This window comes from Phalacrocorax carbo, chromosome 7, assembly GCF_963921805.1.
Source record: "Phalacrocorax carbo chromosome 7, bPhaCar2.1, whole genome shotgun sequence".
NCBI lineage: Eukaryota > Metazoa > Chordata > Aves > Suliformes > Phalacrocoracidae > Phalacrocorax > Phalacrocorax carbo.
In genome coordinates, this window is record NC_087519.1 from 16,831,163 (window position 1) to 16,856,848 (window position 25,686).

Consider the following 25,686-nt stretch of genomic DNA (forward strand, 5'->3'; position numbering starts at 1 on the left):
GCGCAAACCTTCTTCAGATCCCACACGGCGAGAGGCGGCAGTGGGCCAGACTTGCGCTCCGCGGTCGGCGCGGGGGGCCGCCGGCCCTGCCCAAGCCCCGCGCGGCGGGATGGACGGATAGCCCTGGGCTGCTACTCAAGAGCGAAACCGCCGTGCGCCGGCGGCAGCACCCACCCGGGGTCCACAGGGCCGGCGGCCCCTGGCTCCCGTCCGCCTGCGCCCCGGCCAGCGCCTGGCGCGGCCCCACTCACCGAAGACGGCGCCGGTTGCACAACCGCCTCCCGGCTGCGATCCCCAGCAGGTATCGCTGCCCCCAGCCCCATTCCGGCAGCGAGTGAGGAAACACAGCGGCCGCGCGCCCCGGCACCCGCCCCCCACCGTGCCCCTCGCCTACCATCGCGGCTGCTCCGCGCTCCACTGCCCTGCCCAGACACGCCGGCGCCCCTGGACGGAGGGAGGTGGAGAGAGAAGGAGGGAGGGAGGGAGGGGAGCCCGCCCTCCCCGCGCGCGCAGCTCGCCGGCGGGGCGGGCCCACAACCGCTGGGGCTCGCGCCGGAGGAGCAAGGGTAAAGGCGCGCGGTAGCGGCTGCCCCGTACCGGCCGCGCGGGCTATGTATCCATAAATGGAGAACTCGCCGCGCCGCAGCCAATCGCTGCGCGCCGCCGGGACGTCATTCCCCGAGGGAATCCCAGCGCGGCGGCGCGCGTGGCCTGTGCTATCCCTCTCGCCAGGCGTCTCAGGGCTGCTGCTGGCGGCCTTCTCTGGTGCACCCTCATCCTCCCTAGCATCTCTGGTCAGTGCCCCGGCACCAAGCATAGCCTGGCCCTGGGGCCGCGGGGCTGGGCACTGCCGCCGTTGAGGGCGACACATTTTAAGCAAAACAGTATTTGTAATAACCCTGGCAAGCGTGCTGGTGCTTCACGGGGTCCCAGCTCTTTCCTCCTCCCATGTGGAAGTACCCACAGAACTAAGGTGCTTCTAATCCCTGGAAATGCTGGAAAGTACAAAAGGTCTCGATACCAAGTGAATCCTGAAACAAGTCCTAGGTGTACCCCACAAATGTTAAAAAAAAAATAAAAATCAGGTGTTTGCCTGGCAGTTGGCATCTGCTCTATGTTGCTTGCATCATTTTGACCCGAATGCCACCAATACTGCTTCTAGGGACTGTTTTTTAAGGGTTCAAATAAGTAAACTCATCCACAGTTGAGGACTGTAGTCCTGCTAACAAATCCTTCTCCTCAGGCTTGAAGCCCTGTTTTTTTACTTTAATGGATTTCTAACCACCACTTTCAAGCTAGAATATTAATAAAATGTAAACAATATAATCTAACAATCATAACAACAGCCAGACCCCAAGTTATATGTTAACACTGCTTCCAAAATACCTTGAAAAACACCCCCAATAGGCATGGTTCCTGTTTTTCATCATTAGATACTACTGCTTTTTAGTTTATCTCTGATTAAAAAGAAGTGCAGTTATTGGAAAAATAGGAAGTAATTTATACAGAATATATTTATTCAGTTTTTATTATTTGTTTTTATAAGCAAAGACTCACTTCCAAACTAATTTAGAGATTAGGCATAAGCAGATCCACTCCTGACTTCTCAGAGGAGAGTACTGCTCCAGCTGCTCCAAGGCAAGTGCTGGTTCTGCAGCCAGATCTGGCCACGCAGAGGAAGGGCAGAGCTGCTCAGCCATGGGTTTGTCCTCATGGATCTGGCTGCAGGAGCAGCATGCTGGTTTGCAAACATTAAACATGGCTGCTGAAGCATTAAAAATTCAAACCACCCTGATTGTGCAGAAATGGGATAAAACTTGAACCGTTTATCTGGTCCCTTCTTAGGTCCCACAAACTTTGGTGGTTTGGATGAAACACAACAGCCCCTTGGGTGTGTTTCATCCTTGGTTTTGTAGAACACCGAAACACTTCCTCAGCTCGGCTGGGTTTACACAATATCATTACTGACCCTGTGAAGCTTAGGATTTCCACAGTGGATTGCTTGGATGTTAACTGACATTGATAAGAAGGGGAGGAAATACTTTCACTGAGAAAGTAGCTGGGTGGAAAATATAAGCTGCAATAGCTATTAAAGCACAAATAGTGCTAAAGTAAGCAGAACTTCAGAGGAGACAAGTTTCACACTTTGATTCCCAACAGAAGGTAACAGCAGTTTTGCAGAAATAGGACAAAAATAGTTTGCCTAGTATTTCATTTGAACATGGAAATGTTACATAAATTTATGAGACTGTGATAAAAAGTGGTGAAAAAAAGAAAGATTCCAGAGAGTGTATATAGGGCTGACAAAAGAAAGAGGATCCATACAGGTTTTGTAGGTTTTTCTATTTGCTTTGGATGTGGGTCTTTTTTAATGTCTAGGTTCATTTTCTTAAGACATATATAGTTGTATGTATGTGTGTTTACACACATACATCTTTATAACAAGTTATGAAAAAAGTAGAGAAACTAGGTTGTGAAATAAGAGTAAAAAAGTGCATTCACACTGGATAGCTAATTGAGAAAATAGTCCCGAGTTCACTGCATTTTACCTGTGCTGCTGGGGTCCATCTACTCTAGATGGACTAGAAGATTACTTTCAACAAAAATTTTAGGGCTGAAGGCATCGATGTGTCTGCACAAACCTTTGCTAAGCACAGTGTGTACCAAACAGAGTCTAATTCACAATGAACGCTTTTCATGCTTTTTGAACATAGTAGTTTAATTCTGCTTATTTTAATTATAAACATCTAATTCCCAAGCTGACTATATTAAGTGAATGATACTTATTCAACATCCATGCTCAGAAGCAGGGAAAGGTATTTCCCTTCAAGTGTCAGCAGTGGTGTGCCTGAAGTTCTGCATGCCTGGGCTCCTCCAGCCAATAATATATATAACCCGTGTTATATATATATATCATATATATAACCCACATTTTCACCCTGAGGAGCTCCAGAGTAAAAAGGAATCTCTGTACTTTTAAATGATGCACCAAACTGAGACGTGGTGACATTTGTGTCATAAAATTCATATGGACAGGTTATCTTTAAGAGACCTAACTTGAAACGGTATAAGAAAAATTCCCTGCCTCAAGAACTTTCATCAGTTTTTTCAGTGGATGTATTGTCTGACAGTGTTGCATTTGGTTAGTAACACCTACCAGCTCATACACAGAAGTGCTAACATCAGGAATTATTTTGAGGGTATTTTCCAGCTGCAAGCAGTTGCAGCGCTTGATCCTCCTGATATTAATCACTGGTGCTAAGATTCAGGAAGACACTTAAGGACAAGCTTCACTTCAGTACCTGAGGAGGTTTATTGACTCAGTGTTTGGAACTTGTTTCAGAGGTGGGTACAGGCTCGGCACTGATAGGAGTGACTACAACCTCTCTGCATCACCTGATTTGGAGCCCACACCACACCAGGCAGTGCCACAGGAGAGTTGTTGTTGCCTCCATAGTGTGGCTGATAACTACCCACTGCCTGAGTGCCAGCACCAAACAGGAATCAGGCTGATGCTGAACTGTATAAAGACTGAACTGTCTGAAAAAAAGAACATGGTCCTTACCTCTGGAAATACCACAGAATACAATTTTCCCTTGGCCTTCATTCTGAAAACATTATTGTGGCTTCAGAAAGAAATAATTCTTGAGAAGTCAGTGAATCTGGAACAGATTAGAAATTTTAATGAAATAGGCACTGCCCTGACTGCTTTCTTATTGGTTAAAACTGACAGCAAAGGAAAAATAAAAGGCATTACTGCTTTTCTCTTACTTACAAAATATATTTAGAATAAGTTTTATAAGACATGTATTTGTCTTCTGTTGATTAGAATAATTTAATTAATAATTTAATTAATGGCTGAAAGCCAATAAAATAAGGCTTAATAACCTTAACAAGAAATTGTACTTTTAGCTAGAAAACCACACAATCTGGTATTTCTTAGAAAGATGAAGGATTTGTGTAATAGAAAAACAAATAGTATAAAATTAAGGAAACTTCAAAAATTCAATGCAATTGTTGCTGTATCAGCAGATATAGCTTTTTATTCCAAAGAATAAACAGACACTTTATAATCTTAAAGTTTTCTGCTAAAATGCAGATGGTTGTTACGTTCTGCCTTCAAGTTACACTTGGCCAATTCTACTTACAGAAAATAAAAAAAAGGATTCAGCTATTTCTTCCTGTGAAATGTAGGGAGAAACAAAACAACATGTATAAAAGAAAGGCAGAATCTTAAATGACTTAAAATATGATGAAAGCACTTTAATGATTAGGACAGGTTTCCATGTTGGAAAACAGTTTAATCTTTTTAGCTTTCTTTCACTCCCTTTCTCTGTACCTAACACAATATCTTCCTTCTTTCCTCTCTTTTGTTGGCCTTAAATTAGAGAAACGTACCTGTTTGGAAAGCATGCTTATTAACACGTTCAACATGTCCATCGAAAATGCCAAAAGAGTAAAAAGTATGGTAACAAAGTCAATAGCCCTTTTTCACCCACTGTTTTGGTTTGTGGTTTGTTTTGTTTTTTTTTTTTTTTAAGAGAGCATGTGGCTCTCTTACTCTGATCTTGATTAAGAGTAGCCTCAGACATAAGAGATTCTCAGAATTCACGGAATTGAATTTTTCTCCAACTACAAACCCAAATGTATGAATAATGTTGTTATTTGCAAGGCTGGTATAAATCTGGAAGAAGTCCACAAGGACTTGGTAACTAAGGATTTTTGCCTCCTGCGTTCCTGTGACTAACTTCAGTTAAGTTATGTAGGTTCACATCAACAAAAGTACAAGGATTGTATTTTCTTTCCTCAGAGGGAGAATTTTTGAAACATTACACAAGCTTTTAAGATCAAAACTTTACATTATGATGAGCAACCTGATCTAACATCAGCATTAGCCCTGCTTGAGCGGGGATTTAGACCAGATTCCTTTCTGAGATCCCTTCCAGCCTAAATTGCTCTATTCTGTAATTCTATGATTATTTAAAATGGGGCTCCATTCATGAGTGAGACTGTTGAATACTCCAGAATATATTAACACTGTTGTTGACATTGTGCCTCGATAAAGAAAGTGATCCGAATTTGCCTTTAAGAAAATAAATCTGCGTGTTCATTATCAATTATACTGAACATATAATGATATAAAATACAACAGTTTAGTACTGCTTTAGTTAGAAACATCAAGGAAGTGGTATAAGTACAAAAATAATGATCTCTGATAACACAAGATGAAAAGAACATCTGGGTGGGTTAAATCAACGTTCATTCACCTCAATATCCTGTGTCAGACAGTGGCCAGCATGAATGCCTAGGTAAAAGCGTAAGAACAGGCAAGCATTTACACATCACCTCCCCATCTCTCAGCTCCCGCCATGCTGAACACAGTTGTCAGGCAAGGGCTAGAGGGAGAAAGCAGGCTGAAAACCAGTATGGAGTACCTTTTAATGTTAATTTCAAGACTGCAGTAGGAGGTACAAATGTTTACATGTTTTTAAATTAAAATAACTTTAATCAATTTGCTTTAAATAACAACTTGCTTTCAAACCCCACTCCTGTAGGTGTATGTACTCAAGAAAACACTGAGTATCCGAACAGTCCTTTAGCAAAAAAAATCACTAGACAGGTGCACAAAAACTATGCAGATGCATGAAGTTAGTCTGGATATTTGCCAGGTCAGAGAATACAGCTGTGTACATCAATAAACTAGAGCAAGTTCAGCAGAGGCCAGTGAGATGGTGGGGGCTGGAGCCCAGGCCCCTGAGGAGAGGCTGGGGGAGCAGGGCTTGCTCAGCCTGAGGAAAGCAGGCTTTGGGGGACCTAACAGGAGCCACTGTGAGGAAATCATCAAGATGGCAAAGTTGGCCTCTTCACAGCTGTGCCTGGTGGGAAGACAACATAAATGCAAACAAGAGAGGTTCAGACTAGGCATAAAGAAAATGTTCTTCCTCTCAATGGCCAATCCAGCATGGGAGCAGGCTGCCCAGGGAGGTTGGGCAGTCTCCATCCTTTGAGGTTTTCACAAGCAGGCTGGGTAAAGCCCTGAACGAACAACTGTATTCAGCCCCATCAGTGACCTCGCTTGGAGCAGGAGGCTCCTCCTGAGGTCCATTCCAACCTGAACTATCCCACAATCCTGATGACGCTCAGCTGGTTACTACCCCATTTTGAAAGCATCTAAAGCATGTTTTGTCTCTGGCCCGATCCTTTGATGTCAGTGTGCGGATTCAGACCCACCCTTACTGTTTTTCCAGTAATACTTTCTCTTAGCTTATACGCCTCTGCTGTGCAAATGGACAGATTGTCTTTTCTGTGATCTATGAAGTTTCACTGAAGCTACATGTTAGATCTTGTTTGAAAACATAACCTGGAAATCGTACAAACAAAACTATTATTCACCATTGATTTTAACGATCTTGTATTCTGCCGGGATTTGTTACATGCTCTGGAAAAATCCATACTTTCGGTCATGCTCTCAGCTCGTTTGCACCGTTAGAAATTCAGAGTAACTGCTGTTTTGCCACCACCAAACTTTCTTTCCGGGGTCCGACGCTGGCTGGTGCGGGAGCCGCAGACATTGCCCCCCGCGCCGCAGGGAACACGGCCCTTACTTGCGGGGTCTCTCCCCTCCCTCCATCCCCGGAAGCGGGCACTGCTGTGCAACCCCTGGGAGGAGGGGGTGATGGAGAGGGGTTTGTCTTGGCGGCTGGGACGCCCCATCCCTGCCCCCCCGCCGCGGGCTGGCGCGCGAGGCGGCGCGCGTTCCCATGGCGACGGCGTCCTGGCAACCGCGCCCGCTCCCGCAGCCCGGCCTGCGGCGCCGGCCCCGCTTCGCGCAGCCGGGCGGAGGGCTGACGGCACCCCACCCCACCGAAGGACGGATGGACGGACGGACCGGCGCCCCGGCTGCGTAGAGGCAGTCACGACGCTTCGGAAACGGCTGCTCTGGCGGCGGCAGCGCGTTGAAGAGCGGGCTTGGCCGGCCGCTGGGATGCAGGGGAGAGAGGGGCAGCCCCGTCCTGCTCCGATCCAGCACTGGTGAGTGAGCGCACCGCCCTGCGCCCGCCGGAGAGCCTGCCCCAGCTCCGTCCCTTCGTGTTGCATGACCATAGAGTGGTGTCTGCGCTGTGGTGTCGTGTCGGCTGTTGTATACCCCGCGTTTCCACGACGGTCGCCGCGTTCACCCGTGACCCTGACACCGAGAAGTGCTGCGGTCCCGCCGGGGCCCTGAGCCTGCCTGTGTAGCAGAGGTGCGGGCAAGGCAGGGAGCTGGCTGGGTCGGTGCATCCGCACGGCGTGGCATGGGCACGGAGGATTCCAGCTCGGATCCCAAGTGCTGCATACCTGCATTAGCACAATCAAGCACCTGAGCTGATCAGACCTATTTCTCAAGAGGACCCTTAGTCTGGGCTCAGAGTCATGACGGCACCGTTACCACTCTCCCAGTGGGAGCCTCCTCCCTACACTCCACCACACACCACATACATGTTCACAAAATACCACAGTAGTGCAGAGCAGTTTTGCGAGGGTTTGTTTCATATGACTCACCAATATGGTTGGGTTTCGACCTACCTTTTTGCTGAGTTGCGACACAGGGACTTTTGCGCTTACTCTAAAACGTTGCCCCAAAGTGCTTCAGAGCAACACTAGAATCTTGTGGCTGCTGGGGTGGTGCTGTCATACCCTCCCTGTACAGCAACCAAAGCAGTTTCTATTTTAAGAATAAAAGAGTAAAGTGTTTGCCTAGGCAGATGTTTCAGTCTGCTTTGATTTCCGTGTGACTTGTGGCAAGTCACATAGCCCCTCCACCCCTCCATGCTTCGCTTCCCTACCAGCAACATAAGGAAAACAATATTTTCAGAGATAATAATGCTTTCCTACCCCACTGGCATATTGTGAGAATGAATGTGAAAAGTGCTCCAAGGTGCACACACATTACAGCAAGTATTAGACGCAGGTTATAATAGAAGATGGAGAACTGAACGCTACAGATGTGATTAACCTTCAAAACAGCAGAAATCTGTGGAAAATAAACATGCAAGGCAGTCTGCTGAAGTGGGGAAGGGATGCCACAGTACAAATAACAAGGAGTGAACTTTGCATTGCTAAAAGTGTTTCTTCAGCATGTTCCATGTATGATTTTTTCAGTCTTTTACATGTCTGATGTCAGTGATTCAAAGAAACAATAAGGTACCACCCCACGTTTGTATGGAACAGCTGCCTCACTTATCAAGTGAACTGTTATTTTTGGCAATCGGGCATACCATTCACAACTGGGAAAAATATTTTTCTTCTCAATGTGGCAAGGATGTTTGTAATATTCAGGAAATTAACTCAATCAACCAAAATCTAGGGGGTTAATATATAATGATTCAAATTACTATAGCAGTATCAAGCAGGACACAACATCATTTAAAAAAAAAAAAATTAAGCACTTGAAGCCAGCATTTCAACTGGTATCTAAGTTGACTCCAGTTTACTGCCATTAAAATTGGAGATCTTTGAAATTACACTCCTCTGAAACTAGGCATTAGATCATCTTACTTATTTTATATTTGTTAGTCTAAATCAGTATTACACACACTCACAGAGAGGGAATTTGTAAACAGTTCTGACACCTATCTGTTAGTGTTTACTGCAAATACCTCCAAACTGCAGAAGAGTTTTGTACAACTGCTGAACAAGATCTTAACACATCCTTTCTGGAAGTTGGATCAGATCAAGAAATCTGATCATTGGTGATATTTCAGTGTGTACCGAGTAATGAGCTTAAGTTACCAATAACGAATGAGAAGTCCATCTGTGTAACTTTTGTTTCATCCATGGAATTTCTCCAGACATTTGCATTTAGCTGCATGTCTAGTGGTAGTCTGGCAGAAAAAGTAAAAACTTCAGCAATCACATGCTTATTCTGCTCCAAACATTTTTTTTTTCAATCAATAATAAATGGATACTGAAGGCCATAAGATTAAAACACTTTAGGATTTTTTTTATCTGGCTGGTTTTTATAAGACGTACTTCACTAAGATACTTCTAGATGTACAGACTTCAGTTTTGTTCTTCATTTTTCTAGGTAGCATCCAGTGCTTTGCTACTGTGATACGTATAGCTCTTCTTAAATCAGTGGGATATTCCTGTGTTTATAGTTAAATTGTGTTTAAATGTTTCACTTCATCAAGATCATTAAAATGTGTTATGGCCCAGAGGACTAAGAGTAAATGAGCTCAGATCTACTGAGAACTGGGTGCCTGGTTACTGTAGAACCTCACGGTACAGCTAGGAGGGACGCCCTGCAGAGCAGTGGCATTGTTTAAAAAAAATAATTGGGAAACTATGAGTGTGAGGAAGAGATTGCAGGACTAGACATGCAGTGTCTGTGCAGGTTTTTGAATGCAGAAGTTATCATAATGATACCCAGCTCTAATACTGTGCTTTTTACTTAGAACTTAAGAACTTAAACAAGGAGGTAGGTATCATTATCTGTCTTCCATATAGGGAAATTCAGTCTTTAGACATGGAAATAACTTGTCGAAAGTAATCAGGATCAGAGATTGACCAAGGAATAAAAATCAGACCTTCTGAATTCCAGTCTAGTGTCACTGCTGCTCAGCAACCCAGCTTCTCTTTAAACTATTTTTTTTCTAATTTGTAGCTTCTGAAGCGCCGTGCTATAAATAGAACACACATACTGTGACAATGTTTGCTCTCTGCTTTTAGGCAGTGCTTTCATACGTTTCTAAAGCACAAACATGCTTTGCATTTTGATATCTCAGAGGATAGTCATATCACTTCTTTACAATCGATATTTGACTATTTTATTCAATAACCCTACCTTTCTCTTTCTGTTTTGTATAGCATATTGCACTGGATTTCATCAGCAATTGCAAAATTCTTTTGATACATTAGACTTTCGTTTTCAGTGAAGATTTTATGTTCCCGAGGATTTCAGGCTCAGGCCAAGCTCATTCATGATATCTTTATAGTTAAAAATGTTTATTTGTTTTATATAGGGTAGAATAGCTGGATTTGATTGAGGCTACCACCTTTTTCATTATTTTAATTTCTGTCAGCAGACAAAGCTACTGAGCTAGGTACTGGTCTCACTTACAGTAAGATATCTAAAATGTCTTTCTGCAGCTATTTAACAGAGCTACCCTGCTGCAACGTCTGTCACAGTCTGCCTGGCTGTTTCTAAAAATTAAAAGCAGAATCTATATTCTTACCACAGAAGAATTTACTTACAACATAAAGTGTGGTCATTTAGACCTGAAGACAAATGATTTAAAAACTCAGTTTTGCTAAACTATGCTGATGTCTAACACATTTTATTTAGGTTTCTGACTGCCAATGCTTCTACCTGAAAAATACCTTACCCCAAATAATCTGCTGTCATTAAATATTTTTATTTCATTCTCCAGCCAATACTTTCTTAAGCTTTGTGATAAACCTGTAGATCTTAATTTTTTTATTCATTGATTGATGATTGGGAACAAGAAGTTTGTTTGCCTGTGTCCTGCCAAACCAGCTCCTTGGGTCAACCACAGATTTCAGTTTCAAGGCTGTCAACCCTGCCTTTTTCAAGAGTATAATTTTCACTATAAAAAGCTTTTTAGCAGTTTTTATTTTTCATTTTTTCGTTCTTTTGTATCAATTTTTTATTTGGATTATCCCATAAGCAATATTTGAACTCCAAGATCAGAGATGTCAGCGTAATCTTAAACTTAGAGGTTCACTTAAAGCAGAAGCATTAAGTCATTTCAGTGCCAGATATAAACTATTAAATAATTCAATGTGTACTTTTTCAACAGACATAAATTATTGACCAGAAAATGGCCCAGCGAAGCCCAATCTTCCCAACTCTTGCCCCTTCTGAAAGGTACAGTTCGGAATGTAAAAAAAAATCTTCATATTGCAGAGTATTGTGTGTGTCTCAATTCCCTATATATAGTAATGCTGTGACTTGGGACTTTGGCATTAGTATGCAAAGTGAAATACTGCAGACTCATTCAAATCATGGCCCAAATCACAATTCCTTACTTAGCTTTTACTTAACCCTTTCCCAAAGCAATGAAATAGCTTAAACTGTAATTGAGTAAAAGTCCAAGAATACTATGATTTAGCCAGTCTTCTAATAGGATGGAGTAAGTGTGAAAACTCACAGCCAGAAGTGACCTTTGTTGGAGTCCTCATACATCTCTATTAATATCATCATGGTGAAAGTAAACTCTTAATTTGGCTCATTAACAGGAAACAACATGGAGAATACACAGTAAATAACAGAGTTTTAAAAAATATCCTATTTCAACGTGTGGTTGAACTTCAATCTGCCACTTATGCTTCTGAAAATTTTCTTTGTTCTTTACAGAATACAGCAGCAGGAAAAGACTGCTTGCATTAGCACCCTAATTTTTTTACTTTGAGCATCCACGAGCTCCATTGCTTTCCATGGAAGCTATGCAGTGCAAAGCTCTCTTGAAAAATCTAGACAGTTATTCAAGGTACCCAAATGTAAGCTATCCTGGGGTAAAATTTGACTTCTAAGATTATGAGAAGCTTGTCATAATTTTGCTTTTTCCTCAGTTTCTACACCTACATACGCTCCTGTCCAGTTCATGGGGGAACAAGCTTCTGAAAAAAGGAACGGACACAAGCTACTCCTTTTTAATCTTGGTCTGTTTCCATTTAATTTACAATATTTATCTTCTACAGTTACTGCTTTGATTAAGCCTGAAAACTGTAGAGACAAATAACATTACTTTTTGACACTCAGGTAAAGGGTTCTGAATTCAGACTCTTAATCAAATTATAGATATGAATTGTAATTACTTTTATAATGCTAATGTCCTTTTCTTAAGATCTTGTGCTTTTGTAAGCTTCCTTAAAGAGTAGGAAAAAGAGCCTGACCTGCCTTTGTACAAGATACATGCAGTAGCAAACACAGCACCCACTTATTTGTAGCAGTGGGCACCTCTCTGTGAGTATTTTTGTGCTTCTCCCCAGTATTACTACTAAGATAGTATCACACTGTGTCCAGTGGAAAGACATTGCGGAGTTTTGTGTGAGAACTTAACCGTATCTGGATATTCTTCTTCACTAGACGGGTTCGAAACATACCGCTGCACAGCCAGGTATTGACAGCGGTCCCATTGGCATCGGCAAGCCTGGTGGATCAGCTGGAAGACAGAATCCTAAGCCATGAGAAAACAACGGCAGCTCTTGTGGAACATGCTTTTCGCATTAAGGAGGACATTGTTTCCACTCTGCACAGAATGCAGAACAAAGGGGGGGGCGACCGGTTGGCTAGGCAACTCTTGGAAGAACACATCCGAAACATAACGGCAATAGTGAGGCAGCTTAATCGGGACATTGAGGTATGTTAAGAACTTGTCACAGGTCTAATGCCATCTCAGCTACTTATTCCTTCTCTAATTTAATAAGTAAGTTTCCCACAGGATGAGTGAAGGTCAGACAAGGTCTGAAGATCCTGTAAGTTCATAAGTTGTTTTTGTAACTTGAAAAACTGTATGCAGATTACATAATTCTTTCAGCGGCTATGAAAATAGCACCGGGTATTAGCATATAGACACAGAAACCTTTGTGGTACTATTAAGCTTGCTTTCAAAAGCTGTACTGGAAAACCTTGAAGAAATGAATTAATGCGACACTAATAGTCAGCTCCACTTCAGACCAAAGTCTGTGCTGTATAAACTAAACTTTCTTTCACTTCCGATTTACTGACACCACCTAGTAGCGAAACCCAACTGCTCATTTTTATGACCTAATCACATGCGGATATGTGACTTCACATCTGGCCTCTGCTGCAACAGGGCAGAGAAACAGGGGTGTGGTAGGGAAAACAAAAGGATAAAAACAAATATTTAAGTCTTCATTCCCTTGTCAAGTTACACTTTATATGTATTATGGTATTTATGTACAGATTGGACACTAAGAATAAGAAATAATAAATGACCCAAAGTTATCTGGTTTAGTACAATATAAGACAAAGCTTTTAATAAAGTACTAATAAAATGGTATCTGATGTTACTGAAATACTGAAAAATAATGAGTGTACATTAAATGTGACATACTAAGTTTGTATTTGCATATGAATGCTTTGTAGATGCTGCAGGAACAGATACGTGTCAGAGACAATCTCAGCTATGGAACAAATTCTACCCTGAAGAGTCTGGAAATGCGGCAGCTTTCTGGTTTAGGAGATCTTCGGGGAAGAGTTGCAAGGTAAAAGTCAACCCGGAAGTATATTTTGGGGACTAACTAATGTTGTTTTAATCTTGAAGTATGACTGTTAATGATAATGGGCTGAATTCAACTTTGGCAAAGCTCCCAGGATAATTTTTCTCAATGTTTTCAAGAAAATGAACAAAAATCCTTTGCGTTCCAGTATTACATATTAAACTTAACAATATCACCCTTAATTCCTGAAATTCCTGTAATTAGTTTTTAATAAAGTACATCAAATTCCTTAAGAACTTGGATTTGGTTCAGCTTGAGAAAGTACTATGGTTAGACTGGTTTATCTTTGAAATAAGTTAATTAGCACAATTATAGAGGCAGCATGGAACAATCTGAACTTGTAAAAAATGGAATAGTTGCAGATTTTTTGTGTATATTTTAGAAGTAAAAATCTGTGCATTCAGTTATCAGTTAGCTATATTAAAAACTACATAGGCTACCTGACATGTAAGGAACAGAAAACTATAAAATAATAGGAGGTTTTACAGCTTACTTGAAACTCCAGGTTACAACTGTGCAACTACACAGCCTTCAGGTTGTGCCATCAAGGACACATTTACAGACCCCAGTACAACAACATTTGCTTAAGTGTCTGTAAAGCTGAACACAAAAGACAGAGGATATGTACAGCTATAGAAAAAGCACCTAATCTGGCCTAAAGTAGCTTGACTAAACTTCGGTGGAATTATACTTGTCCTGAATTTGACCTATTGCCTATATCATACAGATAATTTTTTCTTTTTTTGCTCTTCAACTGATTTCGTGATAACCTTCAACAGCCTACAATAATTATCAGGAGGAATTTTCCTTGAATTAAAGGTTTTCTCAAAAAGTTTTTATTTGATCGTTTGAAGTTTCCACTGTAACTTTCATAGCCTGTTTTGTAAAGAATACTTTAGAGAGGTTTTACATACTCTTTTTAAGTTATGCGCTATCCTTTAGTAAATAGGAAAGAACTAGACAAGCTTATTCTGTCACATCAGAAAATTGATTGAAATATATATAGAGAGGAAGAGATACACACACATGTATCTTTCTCACTGAGAAATCCCTGACAAATCTACATGTTTAGATCTTCCTGCTTCTTTATCTAAGACGTCCACTTGGAGATCATACTACATCCTGAGAGGTCCATATTTGGAGCAAGACAGTTACCAACACCTTGTGAAGCAAAATACAGTGCCTTTGCCTTCAATAACAGAACCCGAGTGAATAAACATGTGCCAGCATGAACCTCACAATAGGGCCCCTTTCCCGTCCCAAGCACTTGGTATGGGGATCAGTGGTGGATTAGCACAGCCTGCGCCAGGATTTCTTCCTTTACTTAGGGCAATACCCTTGTACTGTGCCTGGGTTGCAATTTATCTGATATTTGTATGAGATTATACCAACCTGCCTTATGTCAGCCTCTGCAATGAATGTTGGCTATTTATATTCACTACCATAAAAGAATCAGTTTACTGTCTTTTAACTGTTACCTTCTATTCAGCATTATGCTCTCTACATAAAAATTTTCCCTGAACAAGGAAGAAAACAAATTTCCCTTCATCAGAAATCAATTTAAAACAGTGTTCCACAGGAGAAAGCTATTTGCCTTTATTTACAGACATATTCTAATTTGAAAATTAATTTTCTTGTGAATTATGATTATAGTTATATCTGGAGATTATAGTCAAGATGTCAGTTCAATATCCTGTTGGCACTATGTAGATACTTACCAGAAACTGTCCCTGTGATTACCACTTTCTGATTATGCTAGCCAATGTTCCTTATATAAAATAAGCTCAACTCACCTAATATAATTTTACTTTTACATCTAGTCCTGCTAGCTTTCAGATGAGTTCAAAGCGTGAAGCCTTAAAAACATGATCAAATTACTGTGGGTTACCAACTTCCTGTGCATCAGCTCTCAGCCACAGTCAAGGTGTTACGTACGGCTCTGCTGTAGTGACAGTAGGCTAATTTAACTCCAAGTATACCACGTTTGCTCCAGGCTAGAGGTGGGCAGATGGACAATCAGTGTGAACCCGTTTATATATGCTGCATGACAGTAAATCTGAGCCTTTTGGTCCTGTAATAATTTTAGTGTCAGTCTCAGGATTGTGGCCAAATTTCACTTCCAGTAATTACGTGCATACTAAACATCCTATTCAACTTCAATTTTGGAGAGAGTGGTGGTTATTTCCTAACACCAACTGTTCTGTAACATGTCAATGTATTGTCAAACAACTGTCTCCTTATCTCTTGGGGGTTGCTGCTTTTAATGGTGAGAACAGGGATCCCTACACACACATGCAGTTCTGAAGCAGAGCTCCAAAACTATGCTAACCACATCTCTGGAAGAGTGAGATTCAGACAGACCTCACAGTTGAGCTCACCTGCATCACAAAATCAGCTAATATCCCTAGCAGGAGAAGACTGAATACACATTACAGCTCGTGTCTCTGGGTAATTTCTCATTAAGCATAACTTATTGACACATTTGTAAATCATCATTATTGTGTTCATCATGAATGATGCTGTACATTTTCCTAAGAATCAGCATTATTATTAACTTCAAGAAAAATGTTACCGCTATTAAATTCCGTGACACATTCAGCAGAAAATTAGATAGAGGCGGATAGATCCATTACTCCAGGCTCCTGTTCCTGATGTTGGCAATTTTATATAACATAAATTTACCAATTCTATTTCTAGTAATATTAGATCATAAAACTCATGAGTAGTGCCTTATCATTTATTTACAGAGTAACTTCTGGACTATAACAATTTGTCTGGAAACTTTAAATACAGCACCCTGGTAGGAACATAGCAGTAGCTGTTTCTAGAGACTTCTTGATAGCTAAAACATGCAGAGAAATGGCAACTGTGTATGTTCAAACTGGGCCTACTTTGCCTATATAGATGATTTTTAAATATACGTTATAAATCTGATTCATTTCAGACACTCTAGACTCATTAAACGTAGGCAGATTTTCTGACACTGCACAGAAAATGAGTCTGATGCATCTGGGATGCACTGCATTTATGAACTTCGTAAGTACAATACATCTGCTGCACTTGCTGTGTGTACTTGCTGTGTACAAGATGCACACAATGAGGACTGATCTGGGCTCCCTGATCTAGACTATTCAGAATCTACAAGCTCTGCTGTTCTTGCCCACTGGATCCCATGGATGTATCAAGTTGCTTTTCACTACTGCTTCTTCAGCTATTCAGTTATTCACTGAAACACTGGTATTTTGCTTGAAACATCTCCTGTTGTAATAAAATAGGAACATTATAAATATGTATGTATGTATCTATTATAGCATGTTTATATAGTATCCCACTGCAGAGTACTGGTGTAGTTCTCAGCTTTATCTAGTCCCTGGTAACACTGAATAGAGCAACCATTGCATTTTGATTTCTTAGCAATCAAAGACAACAAAAATATTCTTCAGTGTGCCAGAAAAATAATTACTGCTTTTGCTTACTACAACTTGGAAGGCAGTTGTTGGATAATTTCACTGTTCACATTAAACACTACTGGTTTCTAGAATTATACTGTGTTCTGAAACTGAGAATGACACTTGACAGTATGAAATCTTTCAATTTATTCTTTGTTTACTAATTTCACATAAGTACACGGCTTGGCAGTCAGAACTTTCAGAAAATGTCCTCCAAGAATCAAACAGCACTAAACTGAATACACTCTAGTGCATCTTTGGCCCAAATTTTAACAGTGCATGTGTGCAACTGCACATGAAAAAATGCGCTGGGTTGTTTGTATGGCCAGCTTCAGCATTTCAGATGTGAAGACAGAGAATTATTTATTGTGCATTTTTTTGTACAAAATGGTTTTATATACAGCTCTTATATTTTTAAACTAGTATTCTTCCTAGAAATCTTAATTTATTTCTCATTTATTTTATTGTGCTTTTAAGCCCACTGGCTTAATTTGTATAGACAGTCTGATTAAATTATCCAGCAACTTGAATCCAGTGTTCAGAAACGTTAGTTCTATTTTTAAGAAGAATGCTGTTGTCATTTTAACATGAAACTATAAAGAAGTATCAAAGCAGAACTTTCAGAGGTATTGGAAATTCAGTGGGGAGTGCAGTGTGCCCTTTTTTCCCCCTCTTTTTTATTTAAAAACAGGGAAAAATTCCAAACTATAATGTGCCATTTTGTTTAGATTGCTGATTTCCTTCCAAACCATCATGCAGTAGAAACCTGAATCAAAAGTGTTAGAAAGCCCATCGTTTTCCATATGTTTGTCTTATTACTGGTCCCCCTCCCCCTCCATTTGAAAGCTAGTGGAAGCATGGACTAAAGTTATTTAATTGTTTTAAGTTTTTAACTCAAAATGTATACTCGCATAACTAATATCAGAATCTCATTCTTTGTCTGCAGCACACTAATGTTTTCTTCCAGGTTAAAACTAATCAGGTGTGTGGGTGTGTGTACTATATATACAGCAGAGACTTCTCTTTGACCACTTCAATTGGAATATCGTTTTAAAAAAACCATAGCACGATAAACTTTCCACAACTACAGACAATGGAATTCAAACTTTGTTCCAACCTTGTTTAAAAGACTGCCAATTACAGTGTCCCTGTAGAAAACTGAAATAATCTGGTTAATACATACCAGGCTGACACTAAATTAACCTAGCCAGAATTTTAATGTTTCAGTTATCATGCAACTATATGACCTCTTTGATCACGTGACTGAATTCCAGAAAGAAGAGAGATGCACTGTGATTAAACCCAAAACACTAATTTGACTTAAAAACAATTACAGGTGCCTGCTGTCTACATTTGCTACAGTAGTTTCAAAGCTGTTGCTTTTCTGTTTTTGTCGTGCCTCAGAGAAACAAAACTAACAATTTTTTTTGAGCCCATAGGCTTTTGGTGACTAGATGCAAGATGATTTCATTCCTCTGATTCTCTCTGATTGATTATGACAACATGGAGGGATTTGGCTTCTCTTGTCTTTCTAAAGAAACTGCCTGATTTTAAGACCTACAAATATGCTTCACTGCTATGTAAACCTTAGCTGGTCTTCATACAGATATTGTTAATTGGTCTCACAATGCTGAGCTGCTAAACTATAAATTAATTTCCACAAGTTTTATAATTTCTATGTGTTATTTTGCATTACTGATTATTTTTATATTGAAATTGTACCATCATACTAAGCAGATGCTCTGTTTGTCATTTTAATTGTTACTTACCCTTTGCATTTAATGAGAATGGTAGTTACTGTAAACGAGGTAACATGTAAACATGATGAAAATGCATGTTGAAATGAAAGCCCTTGAACCGAAATGTGACTAAAAAGAGGTTAAAACGTGTCATCGGTTTAGGTAATGACTTAACATGCCATAGCTTGTTCCATTTTACTGCCCTTTTCTCCTTCAAATTGTAACTGCTGTCCTCCATCTGTTTCATAGATCAAATTTGGTAACACTGTCAGTTACATATTTCCCTTAGCAAAAAAATATACACGACTCATACTTCTCAGAGGTCTTACTCCTGGAATTACAGTACTTATATTTTTACAGCTCAGTTCATGTCCTTATTGTATATACCAAAGTATATTTGAAATGTGGTAGAAAACACACATATTCTAGAGCACATTTATCCTGAAAATGTTACAGCATTAAAAAATGTTCCAATGTGAAAAAGGGAAAAAATAATTATTATGTTCTAGGACTGCATTTCGTAGTCTTTTGTGAGACAAAACTGCCATTGCTTTCAATGAGAATTTTACCTGAATAAAGACTAGTAACTGTAAAATTTGCCCCACATTGTTTACCACAAATATTAATTGTATGCTACTATTTCACAAGTGAAAATAAGAATGTAAAACCCAGAGGAACACAGCTGCAGTAATGACAAAACGGTCCTCAATTATGTAGGCTTCTAATCAGGTAGGCAAAATCATATAAATCTTAACAGATGTCTTTGGAGTATGACAAAAATACAAGCTAGTGAAATTCTGCATCTTTGCATTTCTATTGTGATTCCCCTGACTGATAACACCACAGTCTACACATACTATGTCAGTGCCAGGAAAACAGGAATGTACGTGTCACACTATTTGAGTTCTAGTCCCATTTGGGAGTAGTTTGCTGAATACTATGAGATACATCACCATTCTTAGTCTCATAAGACATTGTTTTGCTAGACAGCCAGCAATTTCACAGAAATGCCCAGTCTGAAATGAATAATTTAAAAAGCCTAGACCTAATATGCTATTCAGCTGTTGTTTTGGTATTTATTTATTCAAACAGGTGTGATGCTGGGTTAGCCAGACTGTCTGCAGAGCATAAAATTACCTATGAAAGACTTCAGAGCCTAAGTAAAGACCAACACACCTCCAAGCTAATCTTAGAATCTAAAATCAAAGAGGCAGAAATACAGGTATGGTATTTGGATCAAAGTGATCCATGTATGGGTAAGAGTTACAGTCTAATTCACACAGACTCCATTACTATTAATTAGTACCCTGGGAGGTCACAGATTTACAAGTGGAGAGGTGTATCTGCTCACAGTCCTCATGAGATTGATTACTGGTACCTAGCTGCATTACTGTACTAATCTAACTGAAAAAAGGTCCTTAATTTGCTGCCTTCAGCATGCTGTGTAGAAAGGGCTAGTATTTAAAGGCACCTGAAAGGACTTGGGAATGAACACAAGTCAATGGCTACTGGCCTGAATGGCTTCTTGAGGTTGGAATGTGAACATGGTATGGATGCTCTATGGAACTACCACAACAAGGAAAGCATCAGTGTCTCTCCCTGTATGTTTTGGCCTTCCCAGGATGATTTTGTATGTATTTGAAAACAATTTTTGAAGGTCTGCAAAACTAAACTGGTTTTGGATTCTGCGAATCCATTAATCTGTCCATCAGGTTTCTCTTCCATTGGGTATGAGAATGGAAGTGAGCACTAAAAACGATCAGAGACTTAGGACATTAAGGAAAGGATTCTTCATATCTCCATCTCAAGGCCTTCCCATTTTCTTGGGCAACAAAAATATTGTACGTCTTCATTTTGTGGTAGGTAAGTGGTTAAAATCCACTCTACCTTTCTCAGAAGACTCAATATAGCATATTAGCATGCCAGCAGCATATTGTCATGAATCTTGTAAAACGGAACAGTATGTTTTATAAATCTGGGATGATTATTTTGGTGAGAAATATTTTCTGTTAGTAATGACCTATCCCCAGTTAAATCCAGCACTTTTATCACTGCAGTAGCCATTATACATGAAGTGATGAAGAATATTACTCTTGGTGGAGTGCTTTGCCACTCCTCTACCCTGCTTATGTGTGTACATGCAGACGTAAGGATCATGCAAATTCAGCTGTCTGAAGGGGGGAGCAGGCAGATTCTTTCAAGGCAAGACTGTTCAAATTATTTGTGACTGAAAAATTACAGTTTTCACAATGTTGATACTTTCATCTTGCATGATAGTATATTTTTCATGGTAAACTAAAATGTGCAAATTCAAGAATTTTTGAAATGTCAGCAAAAATGGCCCTTCTTTAAGATCTCCTCTACTGTATGAAAACCTCCCAAATAAGACTGTGATAAAATGCTGCTGAAAAATAGTAAATTCTGAATTTTGTTTCAGATTTCTCATCTTCTGAGCAGAGTAGAGCAATCAATAATGCAACAAGAAGCAAAGCTGAAGATTGCCTACAAAGAGAGCAATCAACAGCTCCACCTTCTGGATATAAAGTGAGTGGCCAGGAGACCTTGCTGTTGCCAGGTGCCTTGGAAGACAGGGCCTCAGTTTTCCAAGTCTGACTGTTGTAATATTCAGGTCTACAAAAGCATGAACCTGTTAAATACTTGCGTGTGTTCAACAGATATTACAAAAGCACAATGGTCTGTTAAGTGGACTTGCTTTGAACAATTACTCTGCCCCTAACGTGTTAGGCAATTTTGAAAAGCCTATTAAGTCCCTAGTTAAGTATTCAGACAGAACTTGTAGTACAGAACACAGCTAAGAATTTCTATAAAAGTGGCCTGGTTCCTTTTTGCAAGAACCATAGGAAGCAATGAATGCTGGAGGTGGCTGTTGAGAGCAGGGCAAAAAGTTCAGCTCAAGCAACCAAGGCACAACATTCACAAAGTTATTGCTTTTAAATTGGCTTCAAATACAAATATATAAATCAAATACCTAAATTATTAAGGATAAGCTACTGTGCTACTACTAGGCATTATATAACAATGTAGTCAATTCAGATATTAACTCCTTTTCAGGCATTGCACTCAGGGGCACTCCTGTCTTAAGCCATCCACATCCTTACTTCTTACTACTTATTGCCATCCTCATACAATCCCATCAGTTACAGCAGTAAATCTATTTGCAAACCAAATGAAAGAATAGATCCAGATTTCAAATATTCACTGGTAAAAAGACTGTCTAAAGAAACAGTTTCCCTGGCACAATTGGTTGGTGTAAACTTGAGGTGGGTATAGGCCATGTAAGTGGGGCTATATGAATTGGCATTGCCACTAAAATAAATGGTTGCCAAATCTTTGTTCAGATTTATGACCTATGGACACAAAGATTATAATCTGAATGGATAACCATATTCTGTTTTCAGTGCTGCAGAGAATTTGCAGCTATTATACCTCAAAATGCTGTGATGGGCATCATATAAATAACTGCTATTTTGTTGTGTTCTTTCACCTTTATTTGCTAAAACAACGTTACCTTATACAGTTCAGTAGCCTCAAAGTTCAAAGATTCAACTTAATATGGTGTCAAGAATGTATTAAATTTTATTTTTTTTTAATCCTAAAAAAGTCACTGCTGAATGACCAAAAGTTCTGCCCTTTTGTATCTGCTAATTTCTATTATGGTCTTAGATTAAAAAATGCTATGGAGGAACTCAGCAGCCAGATTTTGTCCACACGTAGCTGGTTGGAACAGGAACATGAAAGGATTGAAAAAGAGCTTGTACAAAAAATTGACCAACTCTCATTGACTTTCAAGGAAAAGACTGTAAGTTTCGTTAAAATGTTCTAATACTATTTCTTAGGAAGTATTCAAAAGCATTGTTAATAAGTAAGATGATGTGATTGAGATATTATTTGAGTGAGATTTTCAGACCTCCTCAATATTTATCTAACTCTGTTCACTGATGTCAAGTATAACATCTGATCACTTTAATACATCAGTACTTTAGCCTACAGTAATCAAATCGGTTTAAGCCATTTTTATAAACAATTACAATTCCTTATACCTTCGAATTCCACAGAAGAGGTGTTTAATCAATATCTATTACATATCTGGAAAAGACCACTCTAATTTCGTATGTAGAGTAAATAATTAAAATTCTTTTTCCTGGCTCCAGGAAATGAGTGAAAGAGCTATAGAGATGAAATTCAACCAAATGGCAGAGAAAATTGACAAAATAGAAGAAATACAGAAGATAACCATGGAAGTACATGAAGCAAAACAGACTGAAGAAAAGATAAATATTCACATTGGCAAACTTCAAAATGAGATTAATGAAGATATGAAAGAAATGAAAGCTGAAGTTAATGCTGGTAGGACCATAGTTATCAAGTCCTTTATTCTGAATTGTGGTAACAGTGATCAACCTATAATAATATGCAAAATGCCTTTGCTTGTGTCAAAGTAGTTTAAAGACTTCTGGGCCAGATATAACAGCTGCATCTGTGGCATTAAAAAGGATTTTCACTAAGCATGAAATTCACAGCAGCGTGAGGTAACATCTTACTAGCTTAGAAGTGCTCTCCCCAGAGTATACATAGGCATAGCTTGGCTGCCACTGAGGGCATTTTTGCCATCAGCACACAATTACAGTCCTGCTTTTCTTCAGAACTTTTGCTACCTTCCTAGCAGAAAGCAGAGCATTATGGTAGGAGGTGCATTCTGATAGTAATTATGTGATTCACTTGCTTTTGATTATAAACTAATTAATTCTCACCTGCAATTAGGATTTGCAGCTATCTATGAGAGCATTGGGTCTCTACGGCAAGTTCTAGAAGCAAAAATGAAACTGGACAGAGATGAACTACAGAAGCAGATCAACCAAATGAAGCAGGAGGTTCCAACATGGGGTGAGGCTGGACCATGACTGCAAGATTTTGTGTGAGAGATTAATGTTTACCTGGCTAAACAGGCAGACTATAATCTTGTTCCAGTCTGTAACCCAAATAATGCATGTACCAAATGACATGCTGCTGTTGTACAGGTCCGTACATTTACTCGAATTGGTAAATGCAAGCTCTTCGTAGATCAACTGATGACAAGCTTTTATGGGCTGAGGTGCTGATTTGCCACTGCACTACTCTAGTTACTCTCAGGAGATTAACCATGGTGTAAGACTGGAGTAATATATTGGTGAAGCTGGCACCTAGTTTGCTAAAGGCATTTCAGTGCTCCCCAGTTTCAAAGGCTTGATCAGGCACATACATACTTTCATTTATATATAAGCACCTGCACACACACCCCTCCCCTGCTTTTTTAAAGGAAAACAGTTCATATCATTTGTTTACTATAATTTTGGCAAGGTTCTCCACCTTGATACAAATTACTTAAGTTAATGGACATTTTTACAGTGACTTCCTCTACTATTGACTTCCTGGGGAGACAGAATTGGCACTAAACAGACCAGTTTTCAAAATCTAGATACCACCAGAAAAATCTTTGTTTAGTTTTGCTAATATCCTCTCTGTGTTCGTGTGTAAAACTAAGTAGTGTTATATAATGTAGTTTAGACTAAAATGATTCATGAACACCATAAGAAACTACTTGTGGTCTTAAGTATTGTGACCTTTTAAAATCAATAACCTAGTGGAGCTGAGACAAGGTAAAAGATGTATATAGAGTATTTTATAACTGGGCATGTGTTCCTGTGACTTGCTTCATTATATTGGTAAAAACTTTGAAATGTTTGAAAACAAGAGACAGTGATAATCTAACACAGTCTGGAGAATGGAATTTAAAAGAAAATGCAGTTTATGATCTGCTTAGAAATTTGTACTGAAATAAAAAAACCCTGATTCTTCAAATTTAAGTAGACTTTAGTAACTCAGTAGATTCGAATTGGTAATTCCATTCACAGCATTTCCAAATAATAATGGTGCTTATTTCCATTCCCAGAATGGATTATGTAATGAAAATCAGCACCCATATGGCATATTAAGCTAGACAGGGAAAAAAACCCCTTGATTTTATATCTTCATTCATAGCTTGATACTGCTCCTCATGTTTGTAAGTCATGCAGGATTAAGCACTCATGACTTCATCCAGGATCCTATTAATTTATACTATTAACAGTAATATAAAAAAATACTATTAATTTACACAAGCATTACTGTTAACGCAAATGAATTAATAGGATGTCTCTCCACTGTCTTTAATGGACCTTCCTTTCAGTCAGTATTGCAAAACCATGTTCCTATTTGGAAAGTCATTGGCCAATTTTCCATCACTTCCATTAAAGGTTTGGCCCACAGAGTCACCACTTTTTAAAAAAAGAAAAAAAATTCCTCCAAAAAACTTAAGCTCATTAACTTCAGTAAGACAGTGTAGTGTGTAAAAAATCAAGAAAAAGCATACATCTTTATGGGGTTAGCACCTAAGTTTATATTCACTTCCTATATAGTTGAAAGTAATTTAATGTATCAAAAATATGTGAAGTTTTTGCAACTCTGGCTTCCAATGCTCTCTGATAACAAAACTGCCTCTGCTATTCCCGTTTTGTATCATCCATGTGCTGTGAAATATATTTACACTGGCAGCTAAGGGGAAAGCTCAGTTCACTAAAGGGGAGACAATGAAATACTTGCAGATATTTCTTAAGAATTGTCTTAAAAGTTCACTCTTCATGTCTGTATTCTTACCTATTCTTAAATACTTATCCATGTGCAGTGGAAAAGCTATCACTGGTGTTTTATTAAAAAAAAAAAGAAGCACAAAGAGAAAAGCAAAAAGATATGGAAAAAAATCTAACAATTTTTTTCTGTTGTAATTGTAAATCTGTACCTGACATAATCTGGTATGATATGAAGAGCATACAAGGAATCAGAGAAACAATTTATATAGGACTTTAATAAAATGTTTCTCTTGTAAAAATCTTGTGTGATTCATACAGATATAAACCAATGCATAAAACTCTATCCAATTTTACTGTTTTGAAAATATTTTTTCCTAAAACTGAAAGCCCAAATAAACCAATATTGAAACATGAGCTACTGTCAAGCAATGCCTTCAATCTGTATAAAGTGCTATGTGGAGGGAGGCACACGTTATGGGGACTCATATGCTAGGAAGAGACAGACAGAAACAATGAGTTAGGCCTAGGTGTACACATGGACACACAAGTGTAGCCTGCCCATCATCCATCCTTTCCACAGAGTGCTCCGGCTAGTCAGTTGTGAAAGGAAGTCACATATTCCAG

The 25,686-nt window shown here is 39.4% G+C and overlaps 2 protein-coding genes across 3 annotated transcripts in view; one reads left to right on the plus strand and one right to left on the minus strand.

The window, feature by feature from the left end:
* Positions 1-660, minus strand: part of MYO1E (myosin IE) — a 99,324-nt gene extending 98,664 nt beyond the window's left edge. The window contains exon 1 of one of the 2 annotated variants that reach the window (XM_064456514.1): positions 395-660. In XM_064456514.1, coding sequence (XP_064312584.1) covers positions 395-397 — 3 coding nt within the window. In that variant the 5' untranslated portion in view covers positions 398-660. Of the gene's footprint in view, positions 1-251; positions 339-394 lie in introns of those variants that run through there. The other variant, XM_064456513.1, reaches the window with a different exon arrangement.
* Positions 661-6,850: 6,190 nt separating this feature from the next.
* On the plus strand, positions 6,851-25,466 carry FAM81A (family with sequence similarity 81 member A). The gene is made up of 9 exons (XM_064456544.1): positions 6,851-7,032; positions 10,803-10,870; positions 12,092-12,365; positions 13,115-13,233; positions 19,529-19,658; positions 20,874-20,980; positions 22,121-22,256; positions 22,609-22,804; positions 23,219-25,466. The coding sequence occupies exons 2-9, from the start codon at positions 10,824-10,826 to the stop codon at positions 23,356-23,358; spliced, it is 1,149 nt and encodes a 382-aa protein (XP_064312614.1). The 5' UTR covers positions 6,851-7,032; positions 10,803-10,823; the 3' UTR covers positions 23,359-25,466.
* Positions 25,467-25,686: the final 220 nt, after the last annotated feature.